This window comes from Lepidochelys kempii, chromosome 11 (assembly GCF_965140285.1).
Source record: "Lepidochelys kempii isolate rLepKem1 chromosome 11, rLepKem1.hap1, whole genome shotgun sequence".
NCBI classification, from domain to species: Eukaryota; Metazoa; Chordata; order Testudines; family Cheloniidae; genus Lepidochelys; species Lepidochelys kempii.
The window spans coordinates 73,013,345-73,040,894 of record NC_136390.1 but is presented as its reverse complement, the minus strand read 5'-3'; the positions used below and the strand labels follow the sequence as shown (position 1 = coordinate 73,040,894).

Here is a 27,550-nt window from a genome sequence, read left to right as displayed (position 1 = left end):
CCGCCACTGTCTCTCTCTCCTTGGCCATATGTCTACCTGCTTCTATGTGACACCACACTCAAGTCTCCATATGCGTTGCCTCCAGATGTGGCTCCTCTGTCTACAGACCCAGCACAGACCATATGCAGACCAGAATTCCCCAGACCGGGCTAGCCTCCCTCACGTGGTGGGCAGATCCTTCCAAGGTCATGACCGACACCCCCCTTGTCGCTCCCACACCACAGGTCACTATCACAATAGATGCCTCCCTCATGGGTTGGGGAGCCCACCTGGACCCGCCACATGACCCAGGGAGGGTGGATGCCATGGGAGGCCAGGATGAACATAACCATGCTAGAGCTCTGAGCAGTCCATTTAGCATGTCAGGCCTTTCCCCCACTCATTCAGTCCTTCCATGTTTAACTGCTCTCTGACAACTTCATGGCTATGTTGTACATCAACCAGCAGGGCGGCACCAAGTCACCCTCCCTCTGTTTTTGAGTCTCTTTGCCTTTGGAACTGGTGCATAAACACCACGTAACACTTCAGGCCATGTAACACTTCAGGCCATGTAAGTACTTTGAAAATCCACTCCCTGCACTGCATATGAACCCCAAGAAGAATTCAGTATCCCCTGCCTATGCTAACTCATCCAGTGAGTGACAAAGTTCCTCCTCTGCCTTGGTGGGTCCTGCGCTTTTTGATGGATTTGCTCACCTGAGAGGTTCACGGCAGCCCTCAGTTTGGCTGTTTCTGCTAGAGGCTCAAACCTGCCATTCACTCAGCTAACTTCATCACTGGCCAGCATGGGGGAAACGGAGAATAATCTCCACAGTCTCGGTTGTCCCACCTAATGGGTCAGGGACAGGCCAGATCCCTTTCCAAATTAGACCTTCCCTTCTGGTGTTGTCCTCCTGTGTCCGATCAGGAGTTGGGGGGAAGCCGGGCCAGCCCTCTACACCGGGTTCCAGCCCAGAGCCCTGTGGATAGCAGCTGTCTACATCTCCTGTATCAGCTGCATGACCGCTACAGCTACAACTCTCTGGGCTACTTCCCCTTGGCCTCCCCCCAGCACCTTCTTTATCCTCACCACAGGATCTTCCTCCTGAAGCCTGATCACACTTGTACTCCTCAGTCCTCCAGCAGCACGCCTTCTCACTCCTTGCATGCCCTCCACTAACTGATGGGAGGTCCTTTTTAAACCAGGTGTCCTGATTAGTCTGCCTGTCACAATTGATTCTAGTATATTCTTAATTGGCTCCAGGTGTCTTAATTAGCATGCCTGTCTTAACTGGTTCTAGCAGGTTCCTGATTGCTCTAGGGCAGCCCCTCCTCTAGTCACTCAGGGAACAGAAAACTATTCCTCTAGTGGCCAGTATATTTGCCTTCGACGAGACTCCTGTACCCTACTGGTCTGGTCTGTCACAAGTATAATCAGTCTGAAAACCATTAGCCATCATTGTTTCATGATCAGTTCTACATTTTCAAATATATTTATTTCAATTTCAACACAGAATACAAAGTGTACAGTGCTCACTGTATTTCATGTAGAGCTGATCATGAAATAAGCTTTCTAAAAGTATACCTTAGCTATGATAGTAATTTAAATGTTATTACACAGTCTGCATTACAGTCTGAATTTACTTAGACTGTAAGTTCTTTGGGGCAGGGATCATCTTGGGGAAATGGTAATACGAATAATAATAATTAATAAACAGCTGCGTATCATCAGGGGCCTCATTTCAGAAAAATTCCTCGGGGCAGTAGAAGTTGTGTCAGCATGTAGAACATGCTTAACATTATATCCTGCAAAGTTGGGGCACTGGGCGGGGGGAGAGGGAGACAAAAAGTGGAAGACATAATGGATCATATAGACTAGGGGTTCTCAAACTGGGGGTCGGGACCTTCAAGGGGTCGTGAGGTTATTACATGGGGGGATCACAAGCTGTCAACCTCCACCCCAAACCCCGCTTTGCTTCCAGCTTTTATAATGGTGTTAAATATATTAAAAAGTGTTTTTAATTTATAAGGGGGGGTTGCACTCAGAGATTTGCTATGTCAAAGGGGTCACCAGTAAAAAATGTCCTGCAGCATTCTAATCAATGGGAGTTTTACAGTTCACTTCAATAGGCACAGGATCAAATTCGCACAGTTTCAGCCTCTTAATATAGCAACTCTGAGAGCAAAAGTCCTTTGGAACACAGATCAAATCATTTAAGATTAAAACTAGCTCCCATAAAGTTTCTATAACCTGGAAAATCTGACTGTTGCTTCACTGTGGAGAGTGCACAAAAAGAACCAGAAGCAGAACAAACTAAAGACAGTACTCCAAACAGTCAGTAACATGAGCTGTTCAGTTGACACCACCATTGAATCAAGTTGACTGAAGGAGGTCTGATTTTTCTTGGCACCCTTGCAAAGTGCAAATGTTTAAATAATAGCATCAAGAAGCTAAGCGCACATTGTTTATAGAGAAAGCAATCCTTTTGTGTGACTTGAAGCTGTATTTTTTTTTCTTGTACGTGCTGGCATTTTTAACACCAGAACAAAGCAGTCATTAATTGATCACAATTTACCAGAAAGAACTTTCTCTCAGGGTATTATGGATTTTTCTTCCTCTTTTCTTTCCATACAAATAAGGTAATTATTTTCTTTAGACCAACCAGGAATCCTGCATTCTTTTGCCAGACATAGAGTAAGGAGGAGTGCTGGGTAGAGACGGGCTCCATCTTACGAAGAGAGGGAAGAGCATCTTTGCCAGCAGGCTGGCTAACCTAGTGAGGAGGGCTTTAAACTAGGTTCACCGGGGGAAGGAGACCAAAGCCCTGAGGTAAGTGGGAAAGCGGGATACCGGGAGGAAGCACAGGCAGCAATGTCTGTGAGGGGAGGGCTCCTGCCTCATACTGGCAATGAGGGGCGATCAACAGGTTATCTCAAGTGCTTATATACAAATGCACAAAGCCTTGGAAACAAGCAGGGAGAACTGGAGGTCCTGGTGATGTCAAGGAACTATGACGTGATCGGAATAACAGAGACTTGGTGGGATAACTCGTATGACTGGAGTACTGTCATGGATGGTTATAAACTGTTCAGGAAGGACAGGCAGGGCAGAAAAGGTGGGGGAGTAGCACTGTATGTAAGGGAGCAGTATGACTGCTCAGAGCTCCGGTACGAAACTGCAGAAAAACCTGAGTGTCTCTGGATTAAGTTTAGAAGTGTGTGCAACAAGAGTGATGTAGTGGTGGGAGTCTGCTATAGACCACCGGACCAGGGGGATGAGGTGGATGAGGCTTTCTTCCGGCAGCTCACGGAAGCGACTAGATCGCATGCCCTGATTCTCATGGGTGACTTTAATTTTCCTGATATCTGCTGGGAGAGCAATACAGCGGTGCATAGACAATCCAGGAAGTTTTTGGAAAGCGTAGGGGACAATTTCCTGGCGCAAGTGCTAGAGGAGCCAACTAGGGGGGGTGCTTTTCTTGACCTGCTGCTCACAAACCGGGTAGAATTAGTGGGGGAAGCAAAAGTGGATAGGAATCTGGGAGGCAGTGACCATGAGTTGGTTGAGTTCAGGATCCTGACGCAGGGAACAAAGGTAAGCAGCAGGATACGGACCTTGGACTTCAGGAAAGCAGACTTCGACTCCCTCAGGGAACGGATGGCCAGGATCCCCTGGGGGACTAACTTGAAGGGGAAAGGAGTCCAGGAGAGCTGGCTGTATTTCAAGGAATCCCTGTTGAGGTTACAGGGACAAACCATCCCGATGAGTCGAAAGAATAGTAAATATGGCAGGCGACCAACTTGGCTTAATGGTGAAATCCTAGCGGATCTTAAACATAAAAAAGAAGCTTACAAGAAGTGGAAGGTTGGACATATGACCAGGGAAGAGTATAAAAATATTGCTCGGGCATGTAGGAATGTTATCAGGAGGGCCAAATCGCACCTGGAGCTGCAGCTAGCCAGAGATGTCAAGAGTAACAAGAAGGGTTTCTTCAGGTATGTTGGCAACAAGAAGAAAGCCAAGGAATGTGTGGGCCCCTTACTGAATGAGGGAGGCAACCTAGTGACAGAGGATGTGGAAAAAGCTAATGTACTCAATGCTTTTTTTGCCTCTGTTTTCACTAACAAGGTCAGCTCTCAGACTGCTGCGCTGGGCATCACAAAATGCGGAAGAGATGGCCAGCCCTCTGTGGAGATAGAGGCGGTTAGGGACTATTTAGAAAAGCTGGACATGCACAAGTCCATGGGGCCAGACGAGTTGCATCCGAGAGTGCTGAAGGAATTGGCGGCTGTGATTGCAGAGCCACTGGCCATTATCTTTGAAAACTCGTGGCGAACCGGGGAAGTCCCGGATGACTGGAAAAAGGCTAATGTAGTGCCAATCTTTAAAAAAGGGAAGAAGGAAGATCCTGGGAACTACAGGCCAGTCAGCCTCACCTCAGTTCCTGGAAAAATCATGGAGCAGGTCCTCAAAGAATCAATCCTGAAGCACTTGCATGAGAGGAAAGTGATCAGGAACAGCCAGCATGGATTCACCAAGGGAAGGTCATGCCTGACTAATCTAATCACCTTTTATGATGAGATTACTGGTTCTGTGGATGAAGGGAAAGCAGTGGATGTATTGTTTCTTGACTTTAGCAAAGCTTTTGACACGGTCTCCCATAGTATTCTTGTCACCAAGTTAAGGAAGTATGGGCTGGATGAATGCACTATAAGGTGGGTAGAAAGCTGGCTAGATTGTCGGGCTCAACGGGTAGTGATCAATGGCTCCATGTCTAGTTGGCAGCCGGTATCAAGTGGAGTGCCCCAAGGGTCGGTCCTGGGGCCGGTTTTATTCAATATCTTCATAAATGATCTGGAGGATGGTGTGGATTGCACTCTCAGCAAATTTGCAGATGATACTAAACTGGGAGGAGTGGTAGATACGCTGGAGGGGAGGGATAGGATACAGAAGGACCTAGACCAATTGGAAGATTGGGCCAAAAGGAATCTGATGAGGTTCAATAAGGATAAGTGCAGGGTCCTGCACTTAGGACGGAAGAACCCAATGCACAGCTACAGACTAGGGACCGAATGGCTAGGCAGCAGTTCTGCGGAAAAGGACCTAGGGGTGACAGTGGACGAGAAGCTGGATATGAGTCAGCAGTGTGCCCTTGTTGCCAAGAAGGCCAATGGCATTTTGGGATGTATAAGTAGGGGCATAGCGAGCAGATCGAGGGACGTGATCGTTCCCCTCTATTCGACATTGGTGAGGCCTCATCTGGAGTACTGTGTCCAGTTTTGGGCCCCACACTTCAAGAAGGATGTGGATAAATTGGAGAGAGTCCAGCGAAGGGCAACAAAAATGATTAGGGGACTGGAACACATGAGTTATGAGGAGAGGCTGAGGGAGCTGGGATTGTTTAGCCTGCAGAAGAGAAGAATGAGGGGGGATTTGATAGCTGCTTTCAACTACCTGAAAGGGGGTTCCAAAGAGGATGGCTCTAGACTGTTCTCAATGGTAGCAGATGACAGAACGAGGAGTAATGGTCTCAAGTTGCAGTGGGGGAGGTTTAGATTGGATATTAGGAAAAACTTTTTCACTAAGAGGGTGGTGAAACACTGGAATGCGTTACCTAGGGAGGTGGTAGAATCTCCTTCCTTAGAGGTTTTTAAGGTCAGGCTTGACAAAGCCCTGGCTGGGATGATTTAACTGGGAATTGGTCCTGCTTTGAGCAGGGGGTTGGACTAGATGACCTTCTGGGGTCCCTTCCAACCCTGATATTCTATGATTCTATGATTCTATGATTCTATTCTGCATGCTGCTCCTCTTGGAGATTACAAAACAAGGCTGAAATATTTCTCACTACTCAAGTTGCAGGTGGCCTGTACGTTACTTGGGTAAAATATATTACAAGTAGAAGCAGAGCAATTCCTACAGTCACACACAACTCCTGCTGACTTCACTGGGACTTTACCTGAGTTAGGAGTGAAGGATTTGAGAAGAAAATGCAGGGTGCTGGTGACCAAGACTTGATATTTTTAATAGCTGTCTATTTAGAAAGTATAAGCCATTTTACAAATCATTGCCAGGCAGGTTCCATGAATGCAATATTAACAATGACAAAAATGAACATATCACTTTTTGAGGAAGAGACACACAATGCAATGACATTGCCCAGTGTCTCTACAGGACATGGTAATACCACATTAGAGGACTGACTTCTTTCCATCACTATGGGGGGCAAAATCCTGGCTCTGTCGAAGTCAATGAGAGATTTGCCATTGATTTCATTAGAGCCAGGATGTCACCCTTTGTTTCTAGGAATTTTCTTAAACTGCAAAACAATTCACTCTTTGCTCATTAACAAACTACAGCAGGTCTATTATAGTAATCAATTTTGCAAAAAGACAATCCAATGCAATTGGTGGAGGTTTTTCACAGATGAGTTTGCAATATATCTGAGCATTGTATAAATGGCAACCAAATATCAGTATCTCTGTCTATTTTGGTGGGTGTACTCGATGAATGAATATTATTTTTACCATAACCACGATCTTCCATATTTTTTGGAACCATTCCTCTAATGTGGGGGATTTTTGCTTTGCCATTGAGGAGCCATCAATTTAATTTTTCCTTTTTAGTATATTTCTTGTATTTAATTGCCGAGTACAGAGCTAAAGGTGAAGTTAGCAGGTGATACGAATACAATTAACAGAAGCTGTGAGTATTTGTACAGATTAGCTCCATGTTAGAAGCTTTATCATCTGCCCTTGGAGAGGTAGGTAAGAGTGCAGTCTATTTGCCAGTGCAATTTTCACCTGGGTGAGTGCTGTGTTAGGATAAGTTGAAGGACATTTAGAACATTAGCACCATTTGGCTGGAACCAGGGTGAAATCAGATGTGAACGAACTGTGGTCCCAAGTATGAGACAGGTGGGAACCATGCTATTGTTGCCTTGAAGTTGTGTCAAAGAATTTGCACATTTCTAATAAGAGGGAGAAAGCAACTGCAGATACCACAGACGTAAGGGTAGGGGTCCCACATAGATTGGAGGCCTCGGAGGCAAGAGGGCACAGGGCAGGGAATACTGTCTCCTATAATGGTTATTTCAGCCTCAGAGGTACCCAGCATCCACCCTCCCTGCTCCCACAGTCCTTATGTTAAACCACAGTGGCCAATGGAAAGCTTTATTAATGTTTATTTATATACAAATACCCATATGCATACATTTGGGGATAGCCACCATCTTGGATAGCAGCAGGGATTAAATCAGGGGCCTCTGGAGCTAAATGTCTGATTCGCTTCAGCTGGAGCTAAAAAGCCAGGCTCTTCAGCACAGAGTTGTAGCAGACTCAGACTCTGTATGATTCAGGCACACAGTCACGTGCACAAGGACCACAGTTCTATTTCCACAAGTATTGATGGTGGCAGTGTTTGCCTGGTCATTTGTGGGGTGGGGATTACCTGGGTGAGTGTGCAGAAACAATAACCTAACAGCAACCTATCTGACCAGCCACCCAGTGCGGACGGAGTACTCAGAGCACTGACTGTGACTGTAAAATGATGAGTCATCCCTGACCTAGAGCCTGATTAAGACACATGCACTGATGAGTCATGCTGTGCTGGGTTCCAGCCAATCCACAAGCCAGGAACTGGCCTGGTGACTCTTAGGGCGAGTATAGAAGCCTCACAGCAGCTTAGTTTGCTCAACATTGCTCTAGGGCTTGGAACGCTTCCTTGTTTAACAGTGGCAACAGCGTCCGCAAGCCTTGCTCTAGCCCTGTTCCTTGTCCTGCTCCATCCTAGCTCTCACTCCGGCCTCATTCCAGCCCCGCTCTAGCCTCCTAATTCTGGCTTTGATCCCTGACTCCAACTGCAAGGCCCGACCACCCCCATCATGCTTTCTGACAGTGGTAAATCATTAGTTCAGGAATGATCCAAAAAAGGGGTTTTTGTCAAGTAAATTGTTCACTGCAATTCAGTTGCCGATCTCTAAAATAGGCACTGATTCAGCAGAGCACTTAAACCTGTATTTAACACCCATTGAAATCAACAAAACTTAATGAGATGCTTAAATTAGTGCTTTGCTGAATCAGAGCCCAAAGACTCACCTTTCTTTAAAATCCCCCGTCATGCCCCTCGATCTGTTTTGCCCCATGGCTGTCAGCCCCGGGCGGCTGGGGGTTCAGTTAATACAGAGAGCTGGATAATGGAGGCTTGAATAATCTGGGTTCTACTTCTTTATGTTTTTATTTTTTCATAAAATGTAAAAACTAATGATTCTCTGTAAAAATGGAAATTCCATGTTTTTCTGTGGCAAATGGATTTCTAGGATCCCAGGTAACAAGTTCACACACAGTCCTGTAGTGTTCCCCCATGTCATGGACCTATGCACATACACAGAAAATATTGTTGTGCACCCTATGGGACTGGATCTCTTCTTTCTTTCAGGCAATCAATGGATTTGTCATTGCAGTCACGGCAGACGGTTCTGTCTTCTACGTCTCGCCTACAGTTCAGGACTACCTGGGATTTCATCAAGTGAGTAGCATTTTTTTCCTGATTTAAGAAGAGGGTGGTGTAGTTTAAACGTGATCAGTTGCTAATGTCCATTACTAGCTGAGAGGCTGTTTCTTCTCTTGGAAGATCATAAGATATAATACACACCCACACACACATATGTATATTAGAGCTGTTGATTAATCACCATTAACTCACACAATTAACTAACAAAAATTAATCATGATTAAAAAAATTAATCGCGATTAATCGTAGTTTTAATTGCACTGTTAAACCATAGAAGACCAAATGAAATTTATTAAATATTTTGGATGTTTTTCTGCATTTTCATATATATTGTATTCTGTGTTGTAATTGAAATCTAAGTGTATATTATTTTTATTACAAATATTTGCACTATAAAAATGACAAACAAAAGAAATAGTATTTTTCAGTTCCCCCATACAAGTACTGTAGTGCAATCTCTTTGTCATGAAAGTGAAACTTATAAATGTAGATTTCTTTTGTTACGTAACTGCACTCAAAAACAAAACAATGTAAAATTTCAGAGCCTACAAGTCCATTCAGTCCTACTTCTTCTTCAGCCAATCAGTAAGACAAACAAGTTTGATTACATTTACAGGAGATAATGCTGCCGCCTTCTTATTTACCATGTCACCAGAAATTGAGAACAGGCATTTGCATGGCATGTTTGTAGCCAGCATTGCAAGGCATTTACGTGACAGATATGCTAAACATTCGTATGCCCCTTCATGCTTCAGCCACCATTCCAGAGGACATGCTTCCATAAGGATGATGCTCATTAAAAAAATAATGTGTTAATTAAATTTGTGACTGAATTCCTTGGGGGATAATTATATGTCCCCTGCTCTGTTTTACCCGCATTCTGCCATATCGTTCATGTTATAGCAGTCTCAGACGATGACCCAGCACATGTTCATTTTAAGAACACTTTCACTGCAGATTTCACAAAACGCAAAGAAGAACCAGTATGAGATTTCTAAAGACAGCTGCAGTGCTCAACCCAAGGTTTAAGAATATGAAGTGCCTTCCAAAATCTGAGAGGGATGAGGTGTGGAGCTTCCTTTCAGAAGTCTTAAAAGAGCAACACTTTGATGCGGAAACTACAGAACCTGAACCAGCAAAAAGGAAAATCAACCTTCTGTTAGTGGCGTCTGACTCAAATAATGAAAATGAACATGTGAAAATGAACATGTTATCGAGTCCTCAGCATGAACGTATGTCCCCTGGAATGGTGGTTGAAGCATGAAGGGACATATGAATCTTTAGCGCACCTGGCACGTAAATATCTTGCAACGCCGGCTATAACAGTGCCATGAGAACACCTGTTCTCACTTTCAGGTCACATTGTAAAGAAACAGGCAGCATTCTCTCCTGCAAATGTAAACAAAATTCTCTGAACAAGTAGGACTGAGTGGACTTGCAGGCCCTAAAATTTTACGTTGTTTTATTTTTGAATGCAGATTTTTTGTACATAATTCTACATTTGTAAGTTGAACTTTCATGATAAAGAGATTGTACTACAGTACTTGTATTAGGTGAATTGAAATATACTATTCCTTTGTTTTTTTACAGTGCAAATATTTGTAATCAAAAATAAATATAAAGTGAGCACTGAACACTTTGTATTCTGTGTTGAAATTGAAATCAATGTATTTGAAAATGTAGAAAACATCCAAAAATATTTAAATAAATGGTATTCTATTATTGTTTAATAGTGTAATTAATCATGATTAATTTTTTTAATTGCTTGACAGTCCTAAAATAAATATTTGTGTGTGTGTATGTATGTGTACACACACACACTAAATATTTCCCTCTCATACTGTTTAAATAGGTAAATAAAATGATGAGTTCACACTATTGTGGCTCTTTTGGGTAATGTTGATGGCTAATTTGTCTCTGGAAGCACTGAGGTCCGAGTATCACTGCTACAGAATTTAAAAGTATGTAATTATAGCATTAAACTGCACTTCACTTGCTGTACATTTTGCCAGATTCATCATTTTCCTGTGCAAAGTGAGTGTGCATGCTTTGCACTGGTGGAAATGACCTAGGTCAGGTGTAGGGCACCAGCAAAGCAGCTCTGTTAAGTAAAGCAGAGTAATAATGAACATTTGCTGGTGTGTTTGTAGCCCAGCTAAGTGGGCTTCAGGGTGAACTCAGCCATCCCCAGAATTGCAGTTAAGGAAGGGGGGATAACTCAGTGGCTTGAGCATTGGCCTGCTAAACCCAGTGTTGTGACAGCCCTAAAATAAATATTTTTATGTATATATGTGTGTATATGTATGTATGTGTATCCTTGAGGGGGCCATTTAGGGATCTGGGGCAAAAATTGGGGATTGGCCCTGCTTTGAGCAGGGGGTTGGACTACATGACCTCCTGAGGTCCCTCCCTATGATTCTAAGGCAGCATTTCAAATCCAAATGCAGATGTGTTACCTTCATACTTACAGAGTGAAATCCTGGCTCATTGAAGTCAGTAGCAAAACTCCCATTGACTTCAATGGGGCCAGGATTTCCCCCAGGGCATTATTTGAGAAAAACAACATGCTTATGTCATTAAAGATGGTGTTGTAATACATATGCATAAAGGGACAGAAATAAAGGTGTACAATGAAGCCTTCAAGTTAGCAATTGTATGGAGTATACATGTATATTCTCTTTACACAATTCCTTCTTCTGAAAAATCTATTTTGTTTCCTGCCACAATGTAGTTATAAAAGCACTATCCAAAGGTAACATATTTTTTCCCCGTGTCGGTTTCTGAAATAAGCCGTCTGCTTCATCTCAGCTGGAAAAAAGCAACAACCTCAGTCAGATTTTTTTCTTTTTTTCTGTAGTTTGTGAAATGCCAGCTCCGATCTTAGTGCCTATTATGTTTCCCAACATAAACAGAGGTAGACAAATACATTGTTTGTTTGTTAGCAATTCTCTTTCTCATCCACACACATACAATCCCAAAAACCAATTGTTTGGGGTCAAACCAAACCCAACATTGTTCAAATTTGTCAGGAAATCAATTAAAAAAAATATTGTGGGTGAAAATAAATATTTCATTTGACAAAATAAAAATGTTTTGTTTGGATTCCAACCATTTACAACATTTTTATCATGTTTTTGAATGAAAATTAAAGGACCTTTTGAACCAAAAAGTTGAAACCTTTTTGTTCAGAAAATGTTGAAACAAAACATTCCATTTTTTCAGAACTTAAGTGTTTTTTCAACTGAATTAATGTGTTGAAATCAACATAAATTCACAGAATGTTTCCATGTTGCCATATCTGCATTTTTCTCTGGAAAAAGTTATTTAAATTGCAAAAAATTTCACCAGCTCTGAACATAACTTGCTTTTCCCCTCCCCAGAAGCAAACGATTTTTATTGACTATTCTTAGCAGTAGGTGCAGTGTATTAACACCCTACCTCACTTCATTTTATTCTCCAAAGCGTTTCCTTCCTTGATTGGCATTTATGTCAAAAATAGCTATCAGATATCAGTATGTAGTACTTCAGGGGTTGAAGAATGGCACGCTCCTACTTATTCTCTGCCCCATCTCTTGTCACTATCGTTTAGCATGATTAGGTTCTGTTTACAGTAAATCCATTTTCTTCCCATTCTGTTTGTTTCCAAGTTTGCCACTGCATCATGCTTTGAATGCTAAAGACATAGTAGCAAGTATAAAGGATTTTTAATTTGAGTTCCTATACAACCAGGGAGAAAAGTGAGGTCATCTTAGGTTTAATTAACTTGTCCCACATTTTGTAAGACAGCTGAAGGGTCTTTAAATACAAGCCAGCAAGCCAAAACACTGGATACACTGCATACATGAAGCCTGGTAAATATTGTGAGGTGCTTAGATACTACAGTAATGTGACTATATAAGTAGCTAAGATGTGATGGTCAGCATAGTTTTAAGTCTCTTTAAGTCCCAGCATAGTTTTAGTCCCTTTCCTAGCCCCAAACAGGGCAACTCTGAAAAGACCTCAGACCATGTTGAGGCTGTTAATATCAACAGTGGGGCATTCCCTGTACTCCAGCTGGTGCCCTCTTTCCCCAAAAACCCGTCCCATGGATTGGTGTGTGGGAAGGGACAAGAATCTCCTTGCCAGCCCCTGAAGACCGAGGGGTTAGGAGGTACAGGCCAGCCAGTTATCCCCTAAAAGGGGGAGGGCACAGGAGATCATTTTTTTGTCCCCTCTATCCCCAATCCAAGGAGACACACAAGGAGATCAATCGTGTGGCCAGAATTTGAGGAAGGCCCCTGACCCTGCATCTGTCAAATGGGAGCTGCTTTGGGGAAAGGATGGTCCAAGACTGGCCTTACGAGAGTTTTGAACGCCACCCCCAGCAATTTCAAATTGTTCCCTCTTGTACTTTCTCATTTGGCTCTGAACGTTTAGCACAGCCCCTCACCATACTGTTGGGGACACTGGGGCATGGCCACTAGGTAACTCGAGGGGATGGAAGACCACGAGTGTCGATGAAGCCCCCTCGCACTAGGCCCCGGTGTCCTTGCCCCCCCCCCCCTCCTGCCTGGAGGCACTCGCAGCAGCTCTGCGTACTAGGCCCAAGTGTCCTTGGCCCTCCTGCCTGGAGGCACACACAGCAGTTATGCTGAGAATCTGCAACAGTATGTTGCAGAGTCAGACTGCCTGAAACTAAGCAAGGCCAAACAGGGGAGATATGGAAGAACAATGCTGAATAAAGCAGCTTTATGTATAGTTTAACAAATGATACAGAGAATCAGGGAACTAGCTGGGAACTGGATTGGCTGGCTATATGGATACTTGGGGCAGCTTGCTATTGGATAAGTATGCTGAGAAAAAGGATGTATAAAAGCCTGTGTAACTTCCTGCTCTGTTGTGCAGGATTTGAGATTTTATTCTCCCTGTACCTTTTTGCAGCTGCAAATAAACTTTTCTGCTTCTCCACCCCGTTGTGATTATTGGGTGTAGCACACCGGGTAACGAACCACTCAAGCTGTTGTTCAGCCTCTCGGCACTGGGTGCCGGCAACAGCTTTTGGCGTCCCTGGGTGGGCGACGAGGCTGCAATTTAGCCTTGCCCAGACCCCTCCTGGAGGTCGAGGATTGCGGCGAGAACCGACGCCCAGCGCGCACCGGTGAGTTCATCGGGGGCCTCGGAGGAGACGCGATTTGATCGACCCCAGAGGGCACAATGGTGCAACGCACTCATATAGTGGAGAAGCTGTTGTGGACGGCGGTGAAGAACCGGTCCCTTAGACATGGGGGAGGAGCAGCTGCAGGCCACGGTGAAGAACCGGTTCCTTGGATAAGGTAGGATCCTTTTAAAATCCGGATTATATGCTCTGTTGGAACCTGGGGACGCCCAGAGTTACCCTGTAGGTATGGGACAGGGACAGAGCTCAGAGGTTAGGGCACAGTGTACGCCCCTAGAGTGCATTCTAGCAAACTGGAAGGTATTTGGTGCGGATCCAATGACTAAGAGCCAATTAAAACGATTCTGTACAGTTGACTGGCCTCAATATCAACTAGAGGACCAGGAGTGGTGGCCACCAGGAGGGTCAATTAATTACAACACGATCCTTCAGTTACTCCTGTTCTGTCAGAGAACAAGGAAATGGAATGAACATATGTATGCGCATTTGTTTCTGACTTTATGTACTCGACCAGATATTTTACAGCGCTGTAATCTGACTCCGACTGGTTCGGTAGTAGCTAATGTTAGTCCCCAGACCCCCACCTCCACTGTAATGGCAGAGCCGATGTCCCCTTCGGCCCCCACACCCCCACCTTATAAGGGTAGGATGCCTCGGGTTACAGAGATTGCCCCCTCGGTGGGACTCTATCCTTTGCTTACCGAGACTGTTGTGGCTTGCCCAGGGGCAGATGGACGTCAGGCTACCACTATGCAAGTTTACACCCATGTGCCATTCAATCCAATAGACTTAGCAGCTTTTAAAACACAGGCTGGGGAATTCTCAACGAACCCAAACAGGTTTATTTCAGTCTTTGAGGGGTGCCTCAGTAGTCACAAGCCGATTGAGACGACTGTAATATCCTCCTGAGAACCCTGTTGTCTGAGGTGGAGAGGGATCAGGTTACAGCTACGGCAAGGGGAGCGTCAGCTTTCAAGTGAAAGAAAGGAAGCTATCTGTCAAGTTCCTACCCCAAGTAACCGTAAGCGGCTCAGGGCATTTCTGGGTATGGCAGGCTTTTGCAGGATATGGATCCCAGAGTTTGGACTGTGGGCTAAATCCCTGTACGACTGTGTAAAAGGAGTGGATCTACCCCTTCTATTGGACCCCAGAGGCTGATAGGGCATTTAAAATCCTGAAAAGAAAATTGATGGAAGCCCCAGCTCTGGACCTGCCGGATCTCTCTAAGCCGTTTCAGTTGTATGTACATGAACGAAGGGGGGTGGCCCTAGGAGTGCTCACACAGCTGTTAGGAGCATGGAGACGTCCCGTGACTTATTTTTCTAAGCAATTGGATCAGGTTGCAAAGGGTTGGCCGGCATGTTTACGGGCGGTCGCAGCTACTGCCCTATTGCTTGAGGAAGCCGAGAAGCTAACATTGGGAGGGGTTATGCAAATCTATACTCCCCATATGGTCCGAGCCTTATTGGATGCAAAGGGAGGGCTTTGGCTCACCCAGGCTCGGATTGCTCGGTACCAGGCTAAGCTGTTAGAGAACTCTGAAGTCACCCTACAGCCTTGCCCCTCCCTTAACCCAGCCACTCTCTTGCCAGAAACAGAGAAACAAAAACATGACTGTTTAGAAATCATAGATGTCCAGTACTCCAGCCGTCCGGATTTAAAGGATGCACCCCTCCCAAATGCAGATTATGAGTGGTACACTGATGGTAGCAGTACTGTAATAAATGGGAAAAGGAGGGCGGGTTATGCTGTTGTGACCCTCCATGACACTGTGGAAGCTGAAGATTTGCCTGCTGGGACCTCTGCCCAGCTTGCTGAACTAATAGCCCTGACCCGTGCACTTGAACTGTCAAAAGGAAAGCGGGTCAACATTTTTACTGATTCAAAGTATGCTTTTGGTGTGCTGCATGCTCATGCTGGCCTATGGAAGCAAAGGGGAATGCTGACAGCCCAAGGCTCCCCAGTCAAGTACGGGCCCCAAATCCTCCAGCTCCTAGAAGCTGTACAACTCCCCTCGGAAGTGGCGGTGGTACACTGTAAAGCCCATCAAAGGGAGGATCAAGATGTGGCCAGAGGTAACGCCCGGGCAGGTAGAGAGGCTAAGCATGCTGCCACCCTGCCATCCCCTCAGGCTGAGAACGCCCATATGCATGCCCTTATCCCATCAGTAGGGGAGCTTCCAACCCCTCAGTACTCTGGGGAGGAGAGACAGCTAACTGACAAACTCAGTCTCCGGGAAAAGGAGGGATGGCTCCATTCCCCGGAAGGGAAGGTCCTCTTACCAAAGGGCCTAATCCGGCCAGTGCTGCAGAAACTACATCAAACCACTCATGCTGGCAGGGAAGCACTTATCCAGCTAATGGGAAAATACTTTATCACTTCCGGACTCCGACCCCTGGCTGCCCAGGTACAAGCGGACTGCTTAGTCTGCCAAAAGAATAACCCCCGACCGGGACATCCTGTGCCACCAGCTGCCCTAGAACCCACTCCGGGCCCCGGACAAGTGTGGCAAATAGACTTTACTGAGTTTCCCCAGACCCAAGGGTTCAAATATCTCCTTGTTATAGTGGATCGGTTCAGCGGATGGCCAGAAGCCTTCCCCTGCCGTAACTGCACTGCCAGAACAGTGGCCCTCAAGTTTGTTAAGGAGCTCATTCCTCGCTTTGGACTCCCCCTGTGGATGAAATCTGACAACGGGACACATTTCACGTCAAAAATCATTCAAAGCATCTCACATGCCTTACGGATCCCCTGGAAACTCCATACGCCCTGGAGACCGCAAGCCAGTGGGGTAGTGGAGCGTACCAATCAGACCCTTAAACGGCATCTCTCAAAAGTGCCAAGAAGCCTCACTGCGATGGCCTGATGCTTTGCCCCTCGTCCTACTCCGTATCCGCGTTCTCCCAAAGGGTAGATTAGGGCTCAGTCCCTTTGAAATTATGTTTGGAAGGGCATGGCCCATGAATGGCACCCCGGTTCTGTCAGGGGAATGGGAGTTGGGTAATGTTTTTTTGTCACAGTATATGTGTTCCCTGTCTGCTGTTCTCTTGTCTCTTCACAGGTATACCAAGGATTCCCAGCCTCTCCCCTTGGACTCTCCCGTTCACTCCTTACAGCCCGGTGACTCTGTGCTTGTTCGCATCTGGAAAGACGAGCCTCTCCAGGAAAAGTGGAAAGGACCCTATACCGTCCTGCTGATCTCCCATACAGCGGCAAAGATCGAGGGACACAAGAACTGGATCCATCACTCTCGTCTGAAGGCAGTACCTGCCCCCTCGTCAGCAGAACAGTGGACCGTCCAACCTGCTGACTCCTCATCTAGTGACGATCTCGGGCTAAAGCTACTGTTTAAAAGACACAAATAGCGGGCACCTTAATGCTAAAATGGGCCCACCCAGGTACTGGAGACCCTGGGTTGGGAAGACTCTGGTAATAATTAATTGGGTAACATTGTTATTCTCTGTATTGGTATTTCCAAACTGTGCATATTGGGAGCATAACTCCTTTGTTTTGCTTGCGCACCATGTTGCTACTTTAACAAACCAGACTGATTGCTGGGTATGTGCTCCGACTCCACTGTCCCCAAAACGGGAATGCCCCTTGACATGCTGCCCTTGACCCTAGCAGAATTAGCCACCACCAAAGAGCAGGAAAGAACGAACTCGCCGTTCTGGAATAAGACCTCTTTACAGCAGGCCACCTATCAGGACCAGGAGTATTCAGTTGCAGTACTCACTGAGGGAGTGTTATGTTTTACCCGAAACCAATCTGATCACTATGGGCGTCCTGTGGGAAAAAGCTCCTGTGTTATTACACAGTGGGCTGATGGGTATTGGATAAAGACCAACAGGGGAGGCCAACAGTGTGGGTGTAATGGTTCCTCCCCTTTTAGGGAAACACAAATAATCTTACCACAAAAAAGGGGTTTGGAAATGTAACTTGCCGTCAAGTTAACATCTCCAATGTAGCAAGCCCAAGTGAGAAAACTCAGAGCCAAGGCTGTTGAGTGTTCTCAAAGGGGGGAGTTGTTGGGGACACTGGGGCATGGCCACTAGGTAACTCGAGGGGATGGAAGACCACGAGTGTCGATGAAGCCCCCTCGCACTAGGCCCCGGTGTCCTTGCCCCCCCCCCTGCCTGGAGGCACTTGCAGCAGCTCTGCGTACTAGGCCCAAGTGTCCTTGGCCCTCCTGCCTGGAGGCACACACAGCAGTTATGCTGAGAATCTGCAACAGTATGTTGCAGAGTCAGACTGCCTGAAACTAAGCAAGGCCAAACAGGGGAGATATGGAAGAACAATGCTGAATAAAGCAGCTTTATGTATAGTTTAACAAATGATACAGAGAATCAGGGAACTAGCTGGGAACTGGATTGGCTGGCTATATGGATACTTGGGGCAGCTTGCTATTGGATAAGTATGCTGAGAAAAAGGATGTATAAAAGCCTGTGTAACTTCCTGCTCTGTTGTGCAGGATTTGAGATTTTATTCTCCCTGTACCTTTTTCCAGCTGCAAATAAACTTTTCTGCTTCTCCACCCCGTTGTGATTATTGGGTGTAGCACACCGGGTAACGAACCACTCAAGCTGTTGTTCAGCCTCTCGGCACTGGGTGCCGGCAACAATACAACCAGCATACGGGTCATTTTAAAATTTTTAAACATGTCTGTCTTGCCTTTTGATGGAGGGAACAACTCCAAACCAGTTGGGGTGTGCTGCTCCGTTAGCCCATGCATATGGAATCCTTCATACATGTTATGAAGTGGGTTCTAGCCCACAAAAGCTTATGCCCAAATAAATTTGTTAGTCTCTAAGGTGCCACAAGGACTCCTCGTTTTTTTTTCACATAGCAGAGTCTGGAACAGAATCCTGGATCTTAACACTCCTGACCCTGGGAGAGTCTCAACCTGAAAAGGCACTTGGTGGCCTATGCTAATAGGTAGTTTTAAAGATTGCTGTGTAAAGTTTTTGCACAGCACATGGCCTGGGAAGATACTATGGACCAATCGTTGAACATGGTGCCAGGAGGGAAATCAGGTAGTGTTTGGAATGTTTATATTTATTTTTCTGTTGCTATCCTTTGGCTTTCAGCTGAAACTGTTAATTCTTTGATGCTGAATTAAAAAGTAACCCTAAAAGCCACCCAAACTGAACTTCATGAATGCCCTCCACCATGGCCTAAGCAGTGGGAGAAGGGGAGAGATTCATTAAATGGAAGAGTCTGTTTGATTTCCAGGAGGCGTGGGAGGAAATCCTCAGGCACCCTGGTTTGAAAGTCGTTTTATATTTTGCATAGCCTGATGGATTGATTCAGTCCACATGTCCCTTGTACGAGGTCCAGGAGACTGTTTTCTCCTTTCTGGTGGGAATGCTTCCCAGCCAGGTGGCCTCTGGCTTTGAATGCCACAGTAATACAAGTCATAAGATTATAGTCCCACTTTCAGAGCCTTCATGTCTTAACAACCATGTAAAAGAAGCGGTGAGAGATAAAAAGGCATCTTTTAAAAAGTGGAAGTCAAATCCTAGTGAGGTAAATAGAAAGGAGCATAAACACTGCCAAATTAAGTGTAAAAATGTAATAAGAAAAGCCAAAAAGGAATCTGAAGAACAGCTAGCCAAAAACTCAAAAGGTAATAACAAAATGTTTTTTTAAGTACATCAGAAGCAGGAAGTCTGCTAAACAACGAGTGGGGCATCTGGACAATCGAGATACAAAAGGAGCACTTAAAGATGATAAAGTCATTGTGGAGAAACTAAATGGATTCTTTGCTTCAGTCTTCACAGCTGAGGATATTAGGGAGATTCCCAAACCTGAGCTGTCCTTTGTAGGTGACAAATCTGAGGAATTGTCACAGATTGAAGTGTCATTAGAGGAGGTTTTGGAATTAATTGATAAACTTAACAGTAACAAGTAACCGGGACCAGATGGCATTCACCCAAGAGTTCTGAAAGAACTCAAATGTGAAATTGCGGAACTATTAACTGGTTTGTAACCTGTCCTTTAAATCAACTACTGTACCCAATGACTGGAAGATAGCTAATGTAACGCCAATATTTAAAAAGGGCTCGAGAGGTGATCCTGGCAATTAAAATGATCAGTACCAGGCAAATTAGCTGAAGCAACAGTAAAGAATAAAATTGTCAGACACATAAAAGAACAAAAATTGTTGGGCAAAAGTCAACATGATTTCTTTAAAGGGAAATCGTGTCTTACTAATCTGTTAGAGTTCCTTGAAGGGGTCAACAAACATGTGGACAAGGGGGATCCAGTGGACATAGTGTAATTAGATTTCCAGAAAGCCTTTGACACAGTCCCTTACCAAAGGCTCTTACGTAAATTAAGTGGTCATGGGATAAGAGGGAAGATCCTTTCATGGATTGAGAACTGGTTAAAAGACAGGGAACAAAGGAATAAATGGTAAATTTTCAGAATGGAGGGGGGTAACTAGTGGTGTTCCCCAAGGGTCAGTCCTAGGACCAATCCTATTCAACTTATTCATTAATGATCTGGAGAAAGGGGTAAACAGTGAGGTGGCAAAGTTTGCAGATGATGCTAAACTTCTCAAGATAGTTAAGACCAAAGCAGACCGTGAAGAACTTCAAAAAGATCTCACAAAACTAAGTGATTGGGCAACAAAATGGCAAATGAAATTTAATGTGGATAAATGTAAAGTAATGCACATTGGAAAAAATAACCCCAACTATACATACAATATGATGGGGGCTGATTTAGCTACAACTAATCAGGAAAGAGATCTTGGAGTCATGGTGGATAGTTCTCTGAAGATGTCCACGCAATGTGCAGCGGCAGTCAAAAAAGCAAACAGGATGTTAGGAATCATTTAAAAAAGGATAGAGAATAAGATGGAGAATATCTTATTGCCCTTATATAAATACATGAATACTTAGAAGTAAATACAAGAAGTAAATCTTGAATACTGTGTACAGATGTGGTCTCCTCATCTCAAAAAAGATATACTGGCATTAGAAAAGGGCAACTAAAATGATTAGGGGGTTGGAACGAGTCCCATATGAGGAGAGATTAAAGAGGCTAGGACTTTTCATCTTGGAAAAGAGGAGATTAAGGGGGGATATGATAGAGGTACATAAAATCATGAGTGGTGAGGAGAAAGTGAATAAGGAAACGTTATTTCCTTGTTCCCACAATATAAGAATTAGGGGCCACCAAATGAAATTAGTGGGCAGCAGGTTTAAAACAAATAAAAGGAAGTTCTTACACAGCGTACAGTCAACCTGTGGAACTCATTACCTGAGGAGGTTGTGAAGGCTATGACTATAACAGGGTTTAAAAGAGAACTGGATAAATTCATGGAGGTTAAGTCCATTAATGGCTATTAGCCAGGATGGGTTAGGAATGGTGTCCCTAGCCTCTGTTTGTCAGAGGATGGAGATGGATGGCAGGAGAGAGCACTTGATCATTACCTGTAAGGTTCACTCCCTCTGGGGCATCTGGCATTGGCCACTGTCGGCAGACCGGATACTGGGCTGGATGGACGTTTGGTCTGACCCAGTATGGCCATTCTTATGTTCTTATTCTCCAGCTAGTCTGAATGACTCGAACATGTGGCTGATTTAACCACTTTGCTATGCACTTGTCTCAGTGGCAGTTGTCAAAGGGTCTGCCAGCTACGCTTAGTCAGTTTGGCAGTGCTGAGGAAGCCAGACCATGCACAGGTGTTGAGCCACAGACAGGGGATACGGGCTGCAGAGCAGTGCTGCTGCGATGAATTAGTTGTGCCTTTCAGTTCTTGCTCCATGTGGCTCCCAGCTGAATGGGTGTTCAATGGTGCATTCCCTTTGATTTCTTTTCAGTCAGACATCTACCAGAGTGTACTGGAGCTGATCCACACGGACGATCGAGCCATGTTCCAATGCCAGCTGCATTGGTCCTTAAACCCACCTCCATACAAAGAACTGGAGCAGGGCACAGATGGTGAGTGACCAGGGCTGAGGGAACACAAGACTGTTTGTGCAGTGAGATCCATCTTCATGACTACTGCTGCCTGAATGAGCTCTACGGGAAAAGCCCTATGGAGACTGACAAGCCCGAAGCGCTGAGACGTGCTAAAGCAAACAAAGGGCTGTAAAGCACAATGGGAATTGTAATCCCACTGGGAATCCTATCCTTACATTAGAGCCCAGCTCACGAAAGCCAGGTGGTGGGGGAAGGCAATGTAATTTGTGGCTGCTTTGTGCTGGATGCTGTTCTGTTGTTCTAAGTGGAAGAATCAAAGCTGTTTTGATGGGCAATGGAGAGCCAGACCAGTTAGAAAGGCCAAGGAATGGAGGAACCAGAAAACTCACCCCAGTGTGTCTAAGCTGTGTCTACCAGCTTATTTAAAATGGAAAAAAACCTCTCTCTAGAGAGAGTGCCAAACCCACTCTTCCCTTCTCAAGGTGGTACAGGGTTTCCATTCATGGCCTCCCACAGAATGGGAAGCTATACCTCCACATATGGCTCTGAGAAGAGAGGGGCAAGAGCCAAGATATAATATCTGCTTGGCTCCATGCCAGACCCACTGCCCATCAGAGTCAATGGGAGTTTCTATCCCAAGAAAACCTTGAAAAAATCATGTGGCTGCAGCACCTAGATCTGATGCATAATATTGACTTTCCATCAGCATGAAGGTGGTACTGCTGCCACCCAGAACTTCTCATGGCCTTTCCCAGCCCACCCCCATACACAGCGCAGATCCCTGTGAGCCAAAGGAGCCATTGCACAGCTCCACCTCTGGCAGCTCCCACAGGGAACAGCCACTGCGGCACCGAATTATAGGTTTAAGGCCAGAAGGGAGCACTATCTAGTGTGACTTCCCAATGTGGGTATACAGACACGCGCCAACTCTGTTGGAGATGGCACGCTAAAAATAGCAGTGTGGCCATGGTGGCACGGGCAATGGCTCGTGCGTACCACCTGAGTACAAACCTACCCCACCCTGGGTACATATTAGGTGACTATACACCCTTGGAAGCACCCTTCCAGCTGGGGTGTAGACATGCCCTAAGACAGTAGAAAAGGCTAGCTGATGTAGCCATACTGGTATAACTATATTGACAAATCCTTCTCGTGTAGATGCAGCTTATACCATCCAAAAGAGTGCTTTTGCTGGTATAGTTTTTACTGTATTTACACCAGGACTTTTGTCAATGTAGATATGTCATAAAAAAATCACCTGCTAACCCTGATTACTGTACTGACAAATATCTAGTGCTAGCCTGGCCTTACTCTGCGTTTCCGATGCTTGTGTAGATCAAGACCGTGAGAGAATTTACTCCAGGGGTCTTTTTAGAATTGAGGCTCTCTTTATTAACAAAAAGGAGAGAACAACAGTGACTATGTGTTCTCCCTCATTGGCATCGCTCTGTTAATATGTGGTATATGCCTGCGAGGCAGGAATTGCTCCCTGTCTGCCTTTAAAGCCATGTTTATTACAACACTGATGAATTAGTGTCTAAATACTCTTTGAGATGCCTGCTAAAAATGCTTGCAGCACTAGCACTGGGACTGACTTTAATCATGTATGTTTGGCCATATTTTTTTTGAAATAGGGAAAAATTATCACTCCATATGCTAATATCTCTCATCTCTCATATCTCTCATCCATATGCTAATCTCTTCTGACAGATTTCACCGCCTAATTTAAAGCTTCTGGATTCACATAAGCAAATAAGCAGTCCACTGGATGTCTAGAGCTGATGTAAGAAAAAACAAGTCTCTTGCCTTCATTGGCTGGCATCCACCTACCCTAGCTTAGATCATAGCCTGTAGGCCCCTGTCAAGGTTCCTTCCCCACTCTGAGCTCTACGGTACAGATGTGGGGACCTGCATGAAAGACCCCCTAAGCTTATTCTTACCAGCTTAGGTTAAAAACTTCCCCAAGGTACAAACTTTTGCCTTGTCCTTGAACAGTATGCTGCCACCACCAAGCATTTTAAACAAAGAACAGGGAAAGAGCCCACTCTTCCCTCAAAATATCCCCCCCCCCAAGCCCTACACCCCTTTTCCTGGGGAAGGCTTGACAATCCTCACCAATTGGTACAGGTGAACACCAAACCCTTGGATCTTAAGAACAATGAAAAATCAATCAGGTTCTTAAAAGAAGAATTTTATTTAAAGAAAAGGTAAAAGAATCACCTCTGTAAAATCACGATGGTAAATACTTTACAGGGTAATCAGATTCAAAACATAGAGAATCCCTCTAGGCAAAACCTTAAGTTACAAAAAGACACAAAAACAGGAAGACACATTCCCTCCAGCACAGCTTATTTTACAAGCCATTAAACAAAAGAACATCTAACGCATTTTCTAGCTAAATTACTTACTAACTTTACAGGAGTTGTAAGGCTGCATTCCTGATCTGTTCCCAGCAAAAGCATCACACAGACAGACCAACCCCTTTGTTCCCTCTGCCCTCCAGATCTGAAAGAATCTTGTCCCCTCATTTGCCATTTTGGGTCAGGTGCCAGCAGGGTTACCTTAGCTTAACCCTTTACAGGTGAAAGGATTTTGCCTCTGGCCAGGAGGGATTTTATAGCACTGTATACAGAAAGGTGGTTATTCTTCCCTTTATATTTATGACAGGGGCTGTCATAAATATAAAGGGAAGGGTAAACCCCTTTAAAATCCCTCCTGGCCAGAGGAAAAATCCTCTCACCTGTAAAGGGTTAAGAAGCTAAAGGTAACCTCGCTGGCACCTGACCAAAATGACCAATGAGGAGACAAGATACTTTCAAAAGCTGGGAGGAGGGAGAGAAACAAAGGGTCTATGTCTGTCGATATGCTGCTTTTGCCGGGGATAGACCAGGAATGGAGTCTTAGAACTTTAGTAAGTAATCTAGCTAGGTATGTGTTAGATTATGATTTCTTTAAATGGCTGAGAAAAGAATTGTGCTGAATAGAATGACTATTTCTGTCTGTGTCTTTTTTTTGTAACTTAAGGTTTTGCCTAGAGGAATTCTCTATGTTTTGAATCTAATTACCCTGTAAGGTATCTACCATCCTGATTTTACAGGGGTGATTCCTTTACTTCTATTTACTTCTATTTAAAAGTCTTCTTGTCAGAAAACTGAATGCTTTTCATTGCTCTCAGATCCAAGGGTTTGGGTCTGTGGTCGCCTACGCAAATTGGTGAGGATTTTTACCAAACCTTTCCCAGGAAGTGGGGTGCAAGGGTTGGGAGGATTTTGGGGGGAAAGACGTGTCCAAACTACGTTTCCCAGTAAACCCAGTTAGAGTTTGGTGGTGGCAGTGGATATTCCAAGGACAAAGGATAAAATTAATTTGTACCTTTGGGGAAGTTTTAACCTAAGCTGAAAAAAGTAAGCTTAGGAGGTTTTCATGCAGGTCCCCACATCTGTACCCTAGAATTCAGAGTGGGGGAGGAACCTTGACAGCCCCCATCCTGCAAAGACTTACGCACGTGCATGCTGACTTCAGTGGTCACAAACAGTATATAAAGCTAAGCAGGTGTCTCAGTCTTTGGAGAATCAGAGTCTTAGGGTGCATCTGTGCATACGCATGATATATTATTCACAGGCATGAAATTTTAAAAGGGCTGAATTAGTTTTCAATGTAATCAATTTCAGCACCTTATTCTATTCTGGGTGGAGACAATGCCTGGCAAGCTTGATTCCAGATCATCCCTTTAAAGCCAAGTGACAGACCCCAGAAAAGAAGCACTTGTGCTGGGAATGCCAACAGACCCTCACACAGTGCTATAATTAGAGGTCTGCTCAGCTTCCAATGTGCTCGTGTGTCTTCTGAGAAGACGAATGGGAGCTCTGCACATGTATGGAGGGGAGAACCAGCTCCAAGAGGCTCGTGCATTCCAAACAGCATTACCCAAGCCTTTCCTCCATGCCTGGTGGACATTAAGGACTCAGCATAACAGGAATGTTCTGAAGCGGTTTCAAACCAGATGAATACATCCTCTCTTGTTTTGGTTTGGTTTCTCAGCCATGCCTCATGTAGGCAGCAGCACCACCACCATGGATGACCCCCAGCACCTGCCACCTGAGAATTCCTCTTTCTTAGAAAGAAGCTTCATCTGTCACTTCCATTGCTTGTTGGACAACTCCTCAGGATTCCTGGTAATCCACACAGCAAGGCATTTGGGCTCAGATCCCCAGAGAGATTTAGGCACCTACCTGTCGATGGGAGTTAGGTGCTTAAATGCCTTTGAGGATCTAGGTCTTGCTTCCCTGCTGCACTTGCCCCATGACAGCCACACCTCAGGGAACAGACTCTGAGCCTAGCTTCTGCTATGGGGTGGTGCAAACCTGACCAGAGATGATGGGAGTTGATGGGGAAAGGAATATTTCACTCCATGCCACTCTGTGGGGAGTCCACAGAGCTCTGCCAGGCTCTGAGCTTCCTCTGGACAGTTGGGGTTTTGGGATGATATACTAGAGAGGAAGGATGGCCTGGTGGCTAAGGCCCTGCCCTGGAACTCAGAAGAACCATGTTCAACTCTCTGTGTGCCCTGGGGCAAGTCTCACTGTGCCTCTGTTTCTCATGTGCCCAATAGGTATAATGGAGGGATGATGAAACAGGGATAATTTTCCCCAGCTCACGGGGGATATATTCAGTAATGTCTGTGTGGTGCCCATATACTACAGTGGTGAGGAGTTGAATGGAGAGATTCTGATATGAATGATCCATGTCACTAGTGTATATGTTTGTCATCCCCACTTTTTCCTTCTTCCCCAAAGGACTTGAATTTCCATGGCCGTTTGAAATTCCTCCCTGGGCAGCAAAAGAGAACAGAAGATGGGACCCTCGGGCCTCCACAGCTGGCTCTGTTTGCCATCGCAACTCCACTCCAACCGCTTTCTATCCTGGAGCTTCAAACCAAGACCTTCATCTTCCAAACAAAACACAAGCTGGACTTTATCCCCATGGCCTGTGATTCAAGGTATGGCACAGAATAGGGGCCGAGATGCCACTTGCTCACAGCTCTTGTTAAGTTTGCTGAGGATATAGGCAGGCATCATGCTACAGCAGATGTGAAATGCGAAACAAGAGCCACTAGTACTGCTGTTGTAGAAATAGAAAAAACAGTAGATTGTAACCCTGGCCAAATGCTGGATTAAGTGAATAGAGAAAAAAAATCTTCTATGAAAACTTTTTCCGTTGCATTACAAATAACCAGCATTAAACATAAATACATTCAAAGGGACATCATCAGGTTAAAACCCACTCTGTCTCAAAACATATTTCCAGCTAGTGGTATACGCTGGGATTATCACAGCAGCATAAAGGATTTAGGTACCTGTCCGTGGGCCAGCTGCCTCCTAAGTGCTCCCTCATGGTACGTGGTCATCCCTGCTTCAGTTTCCTTTTTCTTCAGTTCTGGGCCAATAACTCAAACTATCAGAAAAACTCTACTCAAGTTCAGCAGTTCTCCCTAGACTCCCAAAACAGAGTTCTCAAATCTTCCACATGTTCCCACTCCTTGTCTTTCCCACCAGGGCCTCCCAGACCTTCCCTGCCTCAAGTCTTTTCTTTAAAGACTCTGGGTCCCCTCCCAAAGCCTGCTCATGCTCAGCAGCCTCTGTAGTCTTTGCCATTTCCCACTGTAGTCTCTCAGTTCCCACCTGCTACTCCTGGGTTTCCTGCTGGAGCCTATTTACACCCCACAGCCATTCCTTGCCTTGGCAGGCTAAAATCTCTCCCTCCAGCCTCACTCTTGTTATTTCCCTCCCTGACTGAGCAAGCTAAGCAAGCATGCGGACATGGAACCCCCTGCTTCCTGCTGCTCCTTATAGAAGAATCAACTCCTCCAAACCCTGCTGGTTCTACTAATGAAACCCCATGCCGCATCCCAGGTGTGAAAGGCAGGGCTAGCTGGATGGGCCTGGCCAGCTCCAGACCTCTGGCAGTTAAAGGGG

General features: G+C 45.1%; 1 protein-coding gene across 1 annotated transcript in view; it reads left to right on the top strand.

The window, feature by feature from the left end:
• Nucleotides 1-2,544: 2,544 nt before the first annotated feature.
• The window catches only part of LOC140895267 (aryl hydrocarbon receptor), a gene marked incomplete at its 5' end in the record, with an annotated part of 50,066 nt that continues 25,060 nt past the window's right edge, over nucleotides 2,545-27,550 (top strand). The window contains 6 exons of the mRNA XM_078854710.1: nucleotides 2,545-2,619; nucleotides 8,414-8,503; nucleotides 21,473-21,593; nucleotides 22,979-22,990; nucleotides 25,632-25,750; nucleotides 26,372-26,574. Of these exons, the coding sequence (XP_078710836.1) occupies nucleotides 2,545-2,619; nucleotides 8,414-8,503; nucleotides 21,473-21,593; nucleotides 22,979-22,990; nucleotides 25,632-25,750; nucleotides 26,372-26,574 (620 nt within the window). The remainder of the gene's footprint in view (nucleotides 2,620-8,413; nucleotides 8,504-21,472; nucleotides 21,594-22,978; nucleotides 22,991-25,631; nucleotides 25,751-26,371; nucleotides 26,575-27,550) is intronic.